At 38.2% G+C, this 16076-nt stretch overlaps 1 protein-coding gene across 2 annotated transcripts in view; it reads left to right on the forward strand.

The window, feature by feature from the left end:
* The window catches only part of LOC119719936 (protein FAM193A-like), a 31437-nt gene that overhangs the window by 3089 nt on the left and 12272 nt on the right, over nt 1–16076 (forward strand). For both annotated transcript variants that reach the window (XM_038189419.1, XM_038189420.1), the window contains exons 2-7: nt 3752–3814; nt 8999–9172; nt 13780–13866; nt 14539–14791; nt 15233–15498; nt 15803–15966. In XM_038189419.1, coding sequence (XP_038045347.1) covers nt 3752–3814; nt 8999–9172; nt 13780–13866; nt 14539–14791; nt 15233–15498; nt 15803–15966 — 1007 coding nt within the window. The remainder of the gene's footprint in view (nt 1–3751; nt 3815–8998; nt 9173–13779; nt 13867–14538; nt 14792–15232; nt 15499–15802; nt 15967–16076) is intronic.

A 16076-nucleotide genomic window follows, 5' to 3' on the forward strand; every position in this document is an offset into this window, starting at 1 on the left:
TTTTATAATCGTACAACAATGTACACTATAGTTGGGACCGCAAAATAAAAAGATTGGGGTGGCCCAACTATAGATTCGCCCCATCAATAGCTAATTTCAGTGGTCCCCAGTAAAGTCAGACGTGTATCAGAGCTGTAGGGAACGTTTTATAGTTGTACATCAATGTAAACTATAGTTGGGACATTGCAAAATAAAAAGATCGGAGTGGCCCAACTATAGATGGGCCAGCCCAACAGTGGAACTTACAGTTGGGACCGTCCCAACTAGGACCAGCCCAACTGTGGAACTACAGTTGGGACAGGCCCAACTATAGTTAGGACAGGTCCAACTATAGTTGGGACAGGCCCAACTATAGTTGGGACCGATGCGATAGTTGGGGCGTAACAGACATAACCTATTCGTCGAGTGTGGTAGCAAGAGACCCTAAAAAAAGGGCCTCTACAAAAATGGTCCATTTTCACCTGCCAGCGACTGTTTCCTGAAGAGTACATCGTCCTTAAAAAGGAGTCGACGCACACAGCCTCATAGCGACCGACACATACATGTACCCTGTTGTGTATCATGTTTGTTGGCGCTAAATAGCATGACCGTGCGCGCTAAAGGCCATACTGTCATGAGCTAAAAAAAGTTATGGAAATGATGGATTTTTTTCATGGGAATCATTCGGCCTGATACTTAGCATGCGGGTTCACTTAGTCAAGCATTCCACTTTTCGCCAAAATTAGGACTTCCTAGTGATTCCTTCTGGCGAAATTAATTTGCCAACATAACCGAAGTGGAAGTCCATGTATCGATCAAGTTTCATTCCAGTATGGCGGCCAAAGAAAAACAGGGGTTTTCAGTAGTATGGCTAAGTCATGTTCTTGTGTATTCACATCTGGCGAAGACCAAGATGTTAGCTCCAGTACTGGCTATTTGGCTATGTCGGTTAAATCACTTATGTGTGGGTACATACAGCCATGAATTGCCGTGACATGAAATACCCAACGACTGTTTCCTGAAGAACCGTTATCCACGAGCGCTGCTGCTTATTTTAAATTATTGACTTTTGCGATACATTCGCTCCTTGAAGAAGACCATGACCACAATGCAGCTACAATCAGAGGCTAAATGGCCTCCTTGAAAACATCCATTTTGGAAGGGAGAATATAAAGAGGGGCATGGTCTGTCTATCGCGGAAGAATCACGCTACAATCGCGTCAACGCAGCTTGTGAAATATTGTCCAATTACATGATATACACATGGATGCGGAAAACGCAACATCTGGGACAAACAAATCTTAGCGTACAAAAGCTCCATAAGGTTGTCTAAGGGGCGTGGCCAACTCGCAAATGGCGATAGGTCAATTAGAAACGCACTTGCTGGATCGGTCGATTGAGTAAGAAATCTCAGACTTGACTTTCCTTTTTCAAAACAATCCCCCAGAACCATGAATTAGTAAAAAAAAGGTGATCGACTGATGGCAGCGCAATCAACTAATAACGCAGCGTAATCGACCAATCGTGCAGATCCATGGAGGGATCCCAACATATGCATACATGTAGCTGCATAGGCCTATTGATTATGATAATGTCTAGACTGGTTCCCACCGCAATAAATTCAACTTATTTTGAACAACACCTAAGAGATCAGGAACTTGTCTGTACACTGGTTCTCACCAACACGAATTCAAAACGATCACGATTCATGAGAGGACCGGGTGGAAACCAGTCTGGATTTACAATCATGATTGATATGCACCTGCCTAGCACTCATTGCCAGCATGAATGCGATCACGAAAGATACATGTACAAAATATCACATGTACATGTTGAGATGAAGACAGAAAAGTATGTATTTCTGGTGATGTCTGAGTAACATTGATTTATTAACATGTTAAGCCAAGGTGCATGAAAGTATGCCTTGGTATGCAGTGCATAATTTATATATTAAAAGCTGCATGTGCAGCCTAAATTAAGTCAAGAATATAGAACATGGGGATGAAAGAAAAAATAACAAAGGGGGTATATTTTTAAACTTGCTACACATGATTTTTCTTCTTTTGTTTGAAATACTATGGGGCAAATTACCAAGCAGATATTTGTTGAAAATATCTTTGTTGCCTACCATAGTCTTTACCACTCAATATTCATAAATATAATATTTTGTGCTTACTGCCTGAACATGTGTTAATTTTTGTACCGTCTGGAAGATAATTAGTATATGTGGGGAAAAAATTCCTTTGAAAAATTTTAAAATGTTGATTTAAATTTGGGAATATTTATGCCTGCTAACTGTTTGCGTTAATTAACCCTAACCCCCTAGGCCCTTGTTGCTTACAACCATCCTCAATCCTCCAAAATCCTCCAAAATTTTGCAACTCCGCCTAAATTTTTCAAAATTGTCAGACAGTCCTGCCTCAAAATGCATTCATCCTCAATCCTCCAAAATCCTCTTGTGCTTCAATCACCATTCATCCTCAATCCTCCAAAATCCTCATGTGCTTCAATCACCATTCATCCTCAATCCTCCAGAATCCTCATTTGATTCAATCACCATTCATCCTCAATCCTCTAGAATCCTCCAAAACCGCCAGGAGGATTTTGGAGGAGTGAGGTGGGTTAGGGTTAATGTACACAACCTCTTCCTAGACTGAATACTGTTTATAATGTACATTTGCATGTCAAATTATGTGTAGCAAATTGCTATGTGTAGATACATGTAATTTCATGTGACACATGTAGTTGTGAGAAACTTTAGCAAAACAATTTTAAGTGCCTAGCATACCTGTAATTGCAATGTAAATCAAGAGAAAGTTACTCACTGAACAATGTATTTGTTCACCGTACAGTATGCAGTAATAATTTGTTGATTTGGCGTTAAATAATTTATTAATTTTGGTTACATCCATTGCAATTCAGTTTTTAACTGCGATAATGGATTGAAATAAACCAATATGAAATGAAATGAAAAAATAGGTGTACGTGTACCAAGAATGTGAATAATTACAGTCAAACCCTGATAAGAAGAGCACTGTTAATACAATGTCATGCTTATAACAAGCAAAGTCTTTGTCTTTCTTTGTTTTCCTTTGTTTTCCAATACTGTTAATACAAGGTAACTGTTATAACAAGGTAATTTGTAAAGCAAGGACCTTGTTAATGTGTTATAAAGGTGTTCGACTATGTTTCAGCATCAGGAAACAATTTTTTTTTTCCATCTTTAATGTCAAAATACAAATATGCAGATAAAAACAGTACGATATTAAAATTGTGAAGTTATTAAATAAAGGAAAAGGAAGAAGCTGGGTAGATTGAAGGAACTGAGAATGACAACATACAACCAATAATGACATCACATTCATGTACATACGTGTACCTGTGTTGATAAAATTAAAAATTCCCCTACAACTCCCCACAAGAAATAGTTCTGTAAATGAAGAGTCATTGTACTTGAATAGTAGAAACTTTTTATCATTTGTTGGATAACAACAAACTGTTTGTGTATGTGTACCTACCGGGTACATTCATTCAGTCCTGTCGTTAGAGTGATATGCATCATGTAATTTGGCTTTAAAGGCTTTACATGTTATACTCTAATAATATAAAAATGTTCTTGAATTATTGTTGTGCAATAGTATCAGTGAAAAAAAAGATAATTTGAACAAAAATTTAGCGGTTTCTCCGATAGGTTACGTTTTTATGGCTGTGTATGATTTTGGGAAGATTGAAACTTGACTTTTTTCTTGTGTGTTTACTTTTCTGACTACAGATAATTACAGCTGCAAAAACGTCTGCTACACTGTCTGAGCTGAATCTGGACAGCATTCCTCAGGTAGGCCACGCTACAGCTCGAATTCTTCTCAGAAAACGATGCCTTGTTCAAAATCCTTCAGTATCAATTTGCCACAATAATAACATGTTATGAAGCTGCATGAAGTGGATCCCACATACAATATTACACACACTTAATATTCAAATATACTCAAGAGTCAAAGACAGTGAACATCACTTTTTGTCCTTTTTATAAAATGTTCTTTTATTTTACAGCTTGAAAAATCTAATTATTTTAATCCAGAGAGAAGAAACAGTGTTTGTATAATTATGAACATTGTTCTAGAAAGAATAGGTATTCGTGTGTATGTACTTACATGTAAGTTAATAAATTTGTCAACATTGCGTTCTACATGTATGTATGCACATTTCACATTCTTTATTATACAAAGTTTTCACATATATTTTCTGTGCTTCGTTGGGGAGAAAAGTATTTACTAGTCATTTATTACCATCGGTGCTGTGCACTTGTTATATTTTATGCCTTTGATGATTATTGACAAACTTGACCTACAACAGTCAATAAAAGCCATTAGTTAAATATGTTTGAACTTCCCACTTCATAGCAAAGCAAGCAATATCTATATTTGCCTGTCATTGAGTATTCACAGTCATGTACATCCCCAAAATAGCAATATTATTATTACCAATAGATTTAGAAAATATAATAATGTATCAGGGCCATATACAATCTGCTGTTCGTGTTAGGGTCTCACACATATATGGAGGAGTGTTGTTTGGGGGATGTCCCTTGTTAGCCCCTTTGCAAAACTCACAGTTAACAGCATTAAAAAAATTTCCAAAGCTACAGTATTATATTTTTCTTGAACACTTGCTTCATTGCTTCAGCTTAACCATGTTTTCCACACCTGGCCCTAAGAGTGTTTATCCAAAATCCATTGACTGGAGTAAAGACCACAGCAACACTGTGCCAACTGATTGACAAAGAATTTCTGATCAAATTGCAAGACTTGGGACTTCAGTTGTCAAAGTCTCCTGCCCCAGGTCTCGTCTACTGCATGCTTTCTTTATTGCAAACTGAAAAGTGCTGGTACACTCTTACATACATGTTATTGCAATGTTCTCTGGTACATGTACATTATCCCACGGTAAAAAGAATTACCAGTTTCAATTGCATACAATTTGAGAGATTGAATTTGAGTTAACCATTGAAATCCATTACAAAGAAATACAATGTACATGTATCGGCATCTGGTAAGAGTGTTGGACAATACTGCAGTGACAGGAACAAATTGCTTTTTGAAGTTGACAAATTAATGGGTCTTTGATTTTGAAGAGACATTTTTGCACTCGTATCTAGGCAAGGTCCCATAGTAACAGAGTACAACAACAAAACAAGGAGTAAACAAGTAGTGAATGGACACGCCTGGCCCTTTAAGGCTAATCAATACAAGGCAGTGTGTATCCAACTATCCTAGGCATGCTGTGTACATGCCAAGTCTGCTCAATACATTGACATAGGATTGCACTCTCTACTATGGATAATGACATGATAAAAAGAACTGCTTCTCAGTACCACCCATGCATGTATGTACACATACATGTATATGCATGCATTTGGGCAGGTTTCTCAATACAACATGCACATGTAGTAACACATTTATTCTATTGCCAATTTAGAAAACTGATCATAGTTGGTCATATAATTAATGTACATTGTATCATTCCTACCCTGATACATGTATGTACATGTATCATGTACATTTTTGTGCTGCACCATGAAATTAATGGAAATGTAACAGGCATGTACATGTAATGTCTATTTATACTTTTCGTGTGAAAAACTTAAGTTAAGTGGATTTACCATAGCAACTGAAGTATTAATCAGGAACAATGTATTCTGGCTAATTGATGTCTCTTTTTTCATGTGCTACTCAGAAAGGGTGCAGCTGTCAGACACGTGTGTATGTTAGTTTACATGTTACACAATACACATTAATGTACATGGAGAAATTCTAAAATATGAGGACCATACAGAATGTAGTGTAGTAAATTTTTAAAAAAAAATGAAACCCCTCTGATATAAAAGACATTTGTCTTCAGTGTTCTGTTCAGACTACAACAGTCAAGACAGTAAACATGCAGAACCACTATCTGGAAACTCACCAATCGTAAAATCTCAATTCTCATGTTTATTGTTTTTTACTGAACCACATCTACTGCAGTTCCCTGAATCTGAAAGGAAACTATTGCAAACAGCCTGTGGGGATGCCCAAAGATCCTAGACTTTTGGACTTTGTTCAAGGAAACTTGGCATCGTTCATGCATAGCCTACAGACATTTATGTACATGTACCGGTACACTCCGCCCTACTCACATCCAATACAGTTTACAACACGCAACATTGTACATGTACATGTACATGTATATTATTTTGTAGATGTACGGTACCTTATAAAGTACAATATATGCACCTGCCAGTGACTGTAGTGTATTTTTTGTTAAAATATACAATGTATGTATATTCTCCATCCACAAACTTGGGATATTTATACATACGTAAGTATGTAAAAAAAATTACGGACCCCACTTGAAGTTGTACATGTACTTAAAACCTTGCAACATTGACTCAGCATCTGTATTATAATGTTAACCCTAACCCGTAGGCCCTTTTGGCTAGGACCCATCCTCAGTCCTGCGAAATCCTCCAATTGCCACCTTCCTCCAAATTGCTTCAATCCTTCAAAATCCTCCAACAATCACTGTTAATGGGTTGAGGCAGATTCAGAAGCGGTGCGGAAGATATGGAAGATATGGAAGATATAAAAAAAATTATCTGAGAATGAAAAAAAAGAAATCGCCTTTGAAAGTATGAACTGTTCACTAAACAAATACAAATGTCATACACAATAGTTTAAGTGTGTTTTTTTTTATTGGAAAACATTTAGAAAAAAAATATGAAAAGCAATTAGTCCTATTGGCCTCTTGCCATGAATGCAGGATTGTATCGGCATGCATGTGGTTACAGCCCGGAATTGTAAGTCGGGTGTCTAAATTTACATTCCTTGAAGACCAGCGCGTCTACTAAGTTGTACAGTGTGCCTGAGAAATGTAAATTAGCAGGACATCCTCTCAAGAAAGATAGGCTGGGAAGGACTGAAGGCTTGAACCGCCTGCTTATTAATCATACATAGACTGACACAATATTATGGTGCATTAACATTCATGGCTGGGAAGGGGAGTGAAAATTACCCCTTCCCCCCCACCCCACCTACATTTTTTCCCTGATATCACCACAGGATTTTCTTCATGCCAAGCCTTTATGAGTTGGTAAAGTGATGTCTTTTGGACATTTTGACACCAACTTCATAAAAAATGATGATGCGGTATCCAAAAATCTGTTGTTGGCCATTGACTATCACTCAGGAAAAGTAATCATTCACACTCATTCATGGACGAAAGTATACCGTAAGATGACTAAAAAAAATTATCATTCAAAAATGCTTGTTTAAAGGGAATATACATTTGGTGAGAGTTTTCAAAAAACGGGGAAGCCCAGTGTGATTGGTAGCCAGACATGTATGGGTACCTGAACAGGAAGTCTGCTTACAATTCATGCAGCCTTTACACTCAGTGTACATGTCTGTCCATGCATATGACCTTGGCAGACTGAGCACACACCCTACACATTGGCATTACAGTACTTGAGGGTTAAATGTGGCAGGTGAACTTCTTAAAGATGCATTCCGTTAATTTAGTGCCAACTCCAGGTTATCTAAATCTAATTTTACAAATATCTGGGTCTTTTTAGGGGGTAGGATGAAGTATTTTCCTTATGATAAAGATTGCTAATTTGCATGATCAAGTTTACTGGCAGTAGGTCAGTTCAGCCATCAGCTCAGATTTATTCTTACATAAAGTTACAGTACATACATGTAGTTCTAGTCGATGTTAGTTCAGATTTGAAATGTAATATTGCTCAAGCCAACCCTCTAAGTATTTACTTGTGTTTACCTGAAGGGGACAAACAAATTACAATACTTCACCATTTCAACACCAACTTCATTGGCAAATTAAAGTGACGACCTTACACAATCAAGAAAAACAAACATACAAGGGGGAATGTTGTGTGTACATGTACACAAATGTATGTATGTACATATTTTCTTCAGCTTTTGCATTTTGCAATCATCCAGGAGCACAGTTTCTTTGTTGCAGAATCTGTTCCAATTGGAGTCTGTCCAGCAGGGGCTGTTGCATTTCACAGGAAATTATGCAATATGATGAGATAGACCTTGTCTCCAATTATATCTCAGAAGTGCAACTTCCTTTTTTTCCCACTGCGTTCAACCACAACCAAATTGTAACAAGTCATCAGATATATTTATGGACAAATACTGAAAGTAAAACACTAAGCCGTGGTTGTCGTCTGTTCTTTATGGATCTTAAAGAGGGTTACATCCACCCGAATAACGTCAGTGATTCATATAAGTGCACATGCATGGATTGGTTCATGTACACATACCGGTACTTAATCATTCTGGTCTCTAGTGTTTTAACTAAGTATTATTTGTGACTGGTTTCCTGATGATATCCACATAGCACATGTAAAATTGCTAAGCATTTTGTTCTCTTCATAGCAGCTCATATACATTGTAATTGGGCCTAATACTGCAGCTTTTTGTGCATCGTCTGATCATTTATTCTTAGTGCTAGTAGAAATCGGAGACTTCAAAGTCCGGTTTGAAATCCAATTTTTTTTCTCAAACCGAATAATCTGATTTCACCGGAAGTTCCCATTCAGCTCACAGTCATGCCAACAAAAAGTGACGGGTGAGGTGCCGCATGCAATGCCCTCCCAATGACTGGGGATAGTTTACAGGATTCAGTGACCATTTGGCCTTTACAAAAACACTCCACAGCTGTAATGTTTTAAAAGGATGGGAACTCTCTGATAAGTCAAATGGGTTGGCTACTCATACCGGGTATACCAAGAAGCCCAGTTACAATCAGAGACCATAGAACAAATTGGGGGATGTTCTGGTGTTTTCTTTAGCCTGTGTCACAACAAATGGTAGGCTTAATTTTTTTAAAGTTGGTTTCTAATATCCGGTTCCAAAATCAAAACCGAATAGTGGAATTCAAACTGAATGTTAAACATCCGGATTTCAATCCCATCACTAGAATAGTTATTCTCACAGTTTTCTGAATTGTCTTTCTGCAGCCCTTAACCCAGCTCCCAATGCGTGCCATCAACCCATACCTGCAAGATCATGACTACTCTCAGGACAGAGAACATTGCCTTCTCTGTAGGCGGGAGAGACCCGACGTCCCCGCCCACAAAGTACCCCCACTGACAGGTGATGGCAAAGACACCAACCAGCCTAATGTTACACAGGTAGGTCATTATAATTAATTGATCACCTGTTACGATCTTACTGTTATTGGGCGGCTCTCTGTAACATGTGCACGTGGACATTGGAAAACCTCATTATGTGAAGGTATTACTTTGTTAAAGAAACACTAAGTAAATGAAGAGCAGCCATGAACGTGTGTTATAATATTTGTATATTTATTCCAAGAACTGTGTGATATCACATTATAATGTTTACATCATTTCCAAGAACATTATTTGTAAAATAAATTAGTAAGAAGAAAAAAAATATCCTGACATAGTGATTAACAAGTACCAAGTGGTACAACCCACGGCGGCCGGGTAACGTGTGAAGACGGCTTTACGGCACCATCCGTGCACCCGGGCCGTGTATGTATATGGATGTAGTTTAGGAAATGAGAATTCGCGGCCGTACCGGTACCTCGAGAGTACAGAAAACGAAAAGGAATGGGGTGTGATCTAAAATGCAAAAAATATGCAAATTGGACGCATGCGCAACAGTGTTTGCAAAACCAGTCTTCAAATGCAAAGCTGTAATGCTTTAGTTGTATGAATACAATATATGGCCGAGTAAAGTGTCCACCCACCAACCAACCCACCAACCCACCAACCAACATAAGCAGCTCAAGCCCACGGCGTGTTTCACACCGCCGTGGGAAAAAATGTTGCAGGCTCGCTTGGATTTGTGTATCTGCCATGTGAATCAGAGAAAAACAATTATATAGTATTGGATGGCTTTGAGGGGGATACAAGAATATATTGCACGGGTCCAATATTGTATTTAGCGAGTGCAATATATTCTTCTCAAATTTCATCGAATTCTTCGCTAACCGAAGCAAATCTTGCGCGGCTTGAAGCTGCCATTTTTGTTGGCACAATAGTACCGAATGCATGCGTACCATTGCTACCCTCTCTTCACTGGTTAGCAACTGTGAGTTTCTACACTCTTGATTAACCGGGAATCAGAGAAATTTGTTAAACTACCTGGATGAGGACAATAGCAAAAATATTATTGTCGTCATCTGGGTACTTTTATTGATTTTATTGCAGTCATCTGGGTTCTTTTTCAAAAGCATACAATACGCTGATTTATTTTTACCACTGGAAGCCTGATAATTGTGGATATTGGCTTGTGGGGGGCGTACATTCTAATTGACAATGTACATACATTTGAATACCGGTAGTTTCATTCATGCTCATAGAATCAAGAGCCACTTATCAATGATATTGGGTCAAAGTTCATATACTACTAACAGGTGGGATAGGCGGGCCTTTACAATACAAATGTTGTATAGTGAGTGAGTCATCACAACAGTTTCTGGACCAGTCCTAGTTCTGTGACTCCCAAATTTTTCCTGGGTCGGAACCTCAACCCAAAATTGAACTTCAACCAAGCAGTTTCCATAGAAAGCTCAGCCAAATATTTATTATCTAAGTTTCTTTGTTTGTACTCATGTTGTTTATGTAAGAAATCAAATTTACATGGCTTGAATATTTTACCCTTTCAGAATGCTCTATGTATTGTACATAAAATTCGTTCCTGAATAGTATGTAGTTTGTGGAATGTTTGCCTTGAACTCTCCTGAACTAAACAACAGTCCCTCAAGAGTGGCCATTTAGCTTTCTGACAGAGGTTTCAGCTCGTTCTAAAAAGTGACCATTCCCCCCTCCCATTTTTTTTTACTCGTAGTTAAAAATAAAGTTTATTTACAATGAGTTCCAAAATGTATAGAGGTACATGTAGTTATTTACTGCGTAGTATAAATAACTTGATCAAATTAAATTAGCTTTATTTGTGTCACTAACACAATCTTTAAAATTGACAAAAATAATTGTTATAAAATGCACCAACGGAGGTAGAGGTACCGGTACATGTACATGTACATGTACATGTACATGTATAATCAGAGAGTTCTTCTACTGTATGAACTCATTACTCTAACAGTGCCTCATAATGGGCACTTTCTGGGGTACAAAATAATAAAAAGTAGAGGTCAAAGGGTCAGATGGGTGGGTTAGGTGAAGGACAGGAAACAGTTGGTATAATGGTTGTCTGTGGTATGGCTCAATGTTGTACATGTGTTGTGTGTGAGCTGTACATTACATTGTGTACAGTGTTGCTGTATTGATATTGTGTTCAGAGTTGACAATTTGTATTGTGAATTGTAATGTAAGCACTGTACTTGTATTTACACATGCATACTTGTGTCATGTGTTCAATTTTATGTACATGTAGGCCCTACGTTTGTCAAGTTAGCAGTGTTGAGCTGTATTGCATTAACATGTACATGTACATGTAGGTGTACTACAAAGTATACCTACATGTACATACATGTGTACAGTAGCTGCTTTCTGACCTTTGGTCACCAAACCCTTGTAGGGTTTTCCCAGGGAGAGTTCAATTGTGTGACAATTATTGCCAAAAAAATGAAGTTTAGAATTATCATACACACTCGCATTTATCTACATAATGTACACTCAAACACAGGGTTAAATTAAGGTTGGAACGTGAGACATTTACCCATCATTTACCATATTTGCTTGAACAAATTTTGCGCTGAAAGTACAATTTGAGTGGACGTGGCATTTTGGTTAAGGTCATTTTTGTGAAGGTCACCATCTGCTCAATTAACCAGTCCATTCTATAAAAATATAATTGTTATTGAACACCGATTTACTATGCAATTGTGATACATTTTTGTCTAAAAATATATAAACTTGAAATGAATTAAAACAACTTGCTCTTTTATGCGAATGGATATATTTTGATGTTCCTGCATGTATGATAATTTGCATCGGAAATGAGGATTCAAAACTATCCTGCATAAAATCTTGAAAATCTTGCAATCTTGCAACCCTGAGCAGACATTCCTGGCCTCATGACTCATGTCTTGTTTTGATCATCAATGCACGGTTGGTATGTTTCAAGTGCAAGTTATGAGGAAACAGAAGGAGAGAGAACACTCATGAATTGGCAAGCACATGCGTGTACAGACAGTCCCCCACAGTTTGTCTGCTTGCATATGTTGATGGGGTTCCAACGACTGTTACAGGAAGTGTGACTCTTAAATCAGAGTAAGCAAGAAAATCTTGGCAATTTTTGTTCTCAGCGATGATCAGCTGAGTACCAGTCACAGGTGATATAAACTGCATGATATGTTGGCTGGTAACTTGTTTTTGCTAAGCAAACAGTTTCTGTGCTTAGCAGCTCTGTAAAATTGGTCACATGACCCTGACAAGTGCCATGGACGCATGTTTAAAGGTAGGGTAGAGCGTTTGTTATTTGTGCTTTTTTATAAGCTGTGGATAGCAGCTCAACAAATCCTCATGTCTCTCCGTTAGTTAGTTTGTTAGTAATAAACTTTGATATTGTCTATTTAGACCGATTTCATCCAAACTTTGTCAAAAGTATCAGTAGCCCAGCCCCAGTATGTCACATGACCTAACTGGGGTCAAAGGTCATCATGGCGCCATCATGGCGTATGTGCATCGTGCACTGAGCGCGCGCTTGCGTGCACCCATTCACTATTAGCCGAATTACAGACCAACTAAACGGAAATTTCCAAAAATGTGTCACTTGGCTCACCTTTGGAAATTACCTTTTATTGTTTTCTTCAAAATGACACTTGACAGCGTGTCAGAAAGAATAATTTCACAGGGAGTTTAGTGCCATTACTATCTTTAAACCAAATCCGTAAGTGATAATAATTTTGTCAGTTACTTTTTGGATAGCTGCAAATGATCTACTCTACCTTTAAAAAATACACAGACAGTTTGGAGAACATTTCTGTGAATTCTATAATTATGAATTATTTGCAAACAGCTGTTGAAGCAAACTGTGGTTTTAAAAATGCAAACATTGAAGATTATTTGTACTGATTGTGATGTAAAATTTGCATTCCCTTTTGGAATGTAGATGGGACAAAAACAAACAGTTTGCAGACACGTCTAGAAACAAGCTACATACATGTACATACATGTAGACATGTACATGTTTCATGTACTGTTATCTGTAGGAAGGATGAGGTAATTATCTGTTCTCTTTCCAGGCACACACACTCTGTATCAGGCATGTAATTAAAGTACATCACTGCACACATGTACATCCTAACTGCCAACATGTATACCTGTACAAAGTAATTCTGTTTTGAAAGAGAGATTATTACGTTTTCATCCCAAAATCATGTCTCCTGATCTGAACGTGCCAAACTGTTTGTGAAGTACCCCTGGATTAAGTGGATTACTTCTTGAATATTTCTTCGGAGTCTGTGCAAGATTTTTGTAAGTGACAGACAGAATGGCTGAGGTTTGTTGTTATAGTCCAGTTTGTTGTTTTAACATGATTAACGTCTGGTGTGGAATGCACAGTCACAGAGCAAGGACCTCAAAGAAATGTGAAATCTAGGCAGTGTCAAACTGGGAAAAAAAATTCTATTTTAATTTAAAGGGAATTAGCTGCCATTTCATTGGAAAAGTTAATGTCCCAAAAGACTATAAAATGGCAGCAAATAAAAGGATGTGGTAAAAACTGCAGAGTGGATTATTTGAAACACGTTAGATTAAAAACGTCTGATTACTAATTTCCTGATCTTTTTTCTGATCTCATTCAGGTTCCGTTATGGTTGTGCCCTGATTGTAGACGGACTGTCGAGGAAGAAGAAAGGAATGCAACACGGAACTCACAGCCCCCTCCATTGGTGAGTTCTGCTAGGTTATTTGCGATTTCCCCCCATTTTGCACAAATCATAAAAGTCAACTCCTTTCTAGTTTGAATATGCGATGTACCAGATCCATCTGAAATGTTGTAAGTTGTCACTATGTTGCAAACAAAAAGTTCTCTCTCCTATTGTTTAAATCAATTTATCAGTCAAATACTTCAAGAGAATTGTTTTTGGAATATTTCATGTATTAGGCAAAAAAAAAAATAAGTCGGTCTCTGGTCAGCGCACGTGTTGATTTTAATCATGCGCAACATTCTTTTTTTCCCCAAAATGTTCCGCGGTAGCTCCAACAGCGCCCTCTATTGCCGCACCTCCTCAATTTTTTTTACCAAAGAGCACCAAGGAATGGGAAATTGCACCAAGGCAAATGATCGAAAGCACCAAGGCAAATTATGGAGGACACCAATGTACATGAGGACACCAAAAAAGCAAAATAGTACCCCACCTTGTCTGTACAATCCAAGCTTGAAAAAAAATAATAATAAAGCAAAAAAAAAAAAAAGCCGCGTCGCCGCGTCAATTCCGGAACTTTGGTCTGACCAGAGACCGAATTTTTTTTTTTTTGGCCTTAGTTTTTTTTTTTTTCAAGAACCCACAGCTCAACATTTGTTCCCCTCATTTGATTCCTATTTCCCATCTCCCCACCAGCCTCAAGATTTCCTGCTGCAACCTTCATTCTCCCCGCGCCTCAAACTCGACGGCACTCTAGACTTACCTGCCAGCCTGCTAGGAACTACTGCAGCGAAAGGCAGTGAAGCAACCTGCAGCTGTGAGCGATGTCGTGAGCGACGAGAGATCGCTGCTGAGCAGGAGATGGTACGACAACAGTTGGCTGAGAGTTGGAGTGAGTTGAGTCATGTCGTGCGATGTGTGTACTGGGAAGCAGGCACAGCATTAGCAGGTTAGTTAGAAATTATACGTACCGAATATCTGCTTACCTTTAAATACCCTAATCATATACCCTAACCCTAATCATTAGGTGAGTCCTGTACCGAGTCCCATTATAATGCTGCGGACTCAAGTAGAAATTAACACTAAGTACCATTACTGAGCTCATTGATTGCGTTGAATACAAATATGTATATAATAAGTATCAGTAGATGGAGAAAAAAAAAAGGAATGCCTTTTTAATGGTTTATTTGAGTAGCTTGTGACTTATGAGGACCTGTCATGGGCTTGTGTACACTTGTGACAACTTGCGATTCTCTTGTTTACAATCCTGGCAGGTAATCACACACATAACAGTGCCATGCTGTTCAGTGATTTGCTCCAGCCACTGGATAATGTTACATTTATAAGAATCCTTACAAATCATTTTCTTGATTTTTTTTTTATCCTACAGAAGATGAAGACAGTTCCAAACTGAACCTTCCTCACATGAAGGAGCTCTTACATCGTCTCTGTACCCACAATCCTCACCAGCTCTTCCTTCAACTAGAGCTAGAAGTGGATGATTTCTTGAAGGAGATCAGTGGACGTCTTAGTCGTCAGCTAGCTGCTGGTTATAAGTCTCTCGCACAGGTTAAGCAGTTCGTCAGTATGTTGCTTGAGGAGTATGATGCATTATGTTCGGCAGCTAAGACACTATCAGGTGTACTGGAACAACTGGTAAGGACTGACAGAACGTCTTGAATTCATTCAAATATGGCCACATCCAAATCTCATGCCTAGAGCTATTTCCTAGGTATTCTTTAATTACAACCAGGCAGAAACTTGCTGGCAGTAGATGCAGCTGTAGCTCTGGAAGCCTGTTTCGTACATGGCCTATTTCTCAAATTGTTTTTCGTCAGAATCATGCATTGATCTTCAACTTTTTTGTTGTTTCTAAATGAAAAAATGAAAACCAGATGTCCACGGTTGTCTGGATGAAGATTCAGCTAATAACTGGCTTTCATGTCATATTTTTTTTCAGGAAAAAGAACATCTGAGCAAGTTTCAGTTGACGTGGTTGAGGCACAACATGCACATGTTTCATTCCACGGTCTACGTCCCGTTGGGTCTGAGGGAAAAATCCAGCCACTTAATGAATGAACTGAGTCAGGGAACGGGAACTAAAGAAGCCAACTTACTGCGAAGGTGAGTTCAGAAGAATCAATTCATAAATGAAACAAGAATAAAAGCTCACAGGCGAGTTATAAATAAAATCCATTTTCAGTCTCCTAACAATGACCAGATCACACAAGTGA

This window comes from Patiria miniata, unplaced genomic scaffold (assembly GCF_015706575.1).
Source record: "Patiria miniata isolate m_02_andy unplaced genomic scaffold, ASM1570657v1 HiC_scaffold_9, whole genome shotgun sequence".
NCBI lineage: Eukaryota > Metazoa > Echinodermata > Asteroidea > Valvatida > Asterinidae > Patiria > Patiria miniata.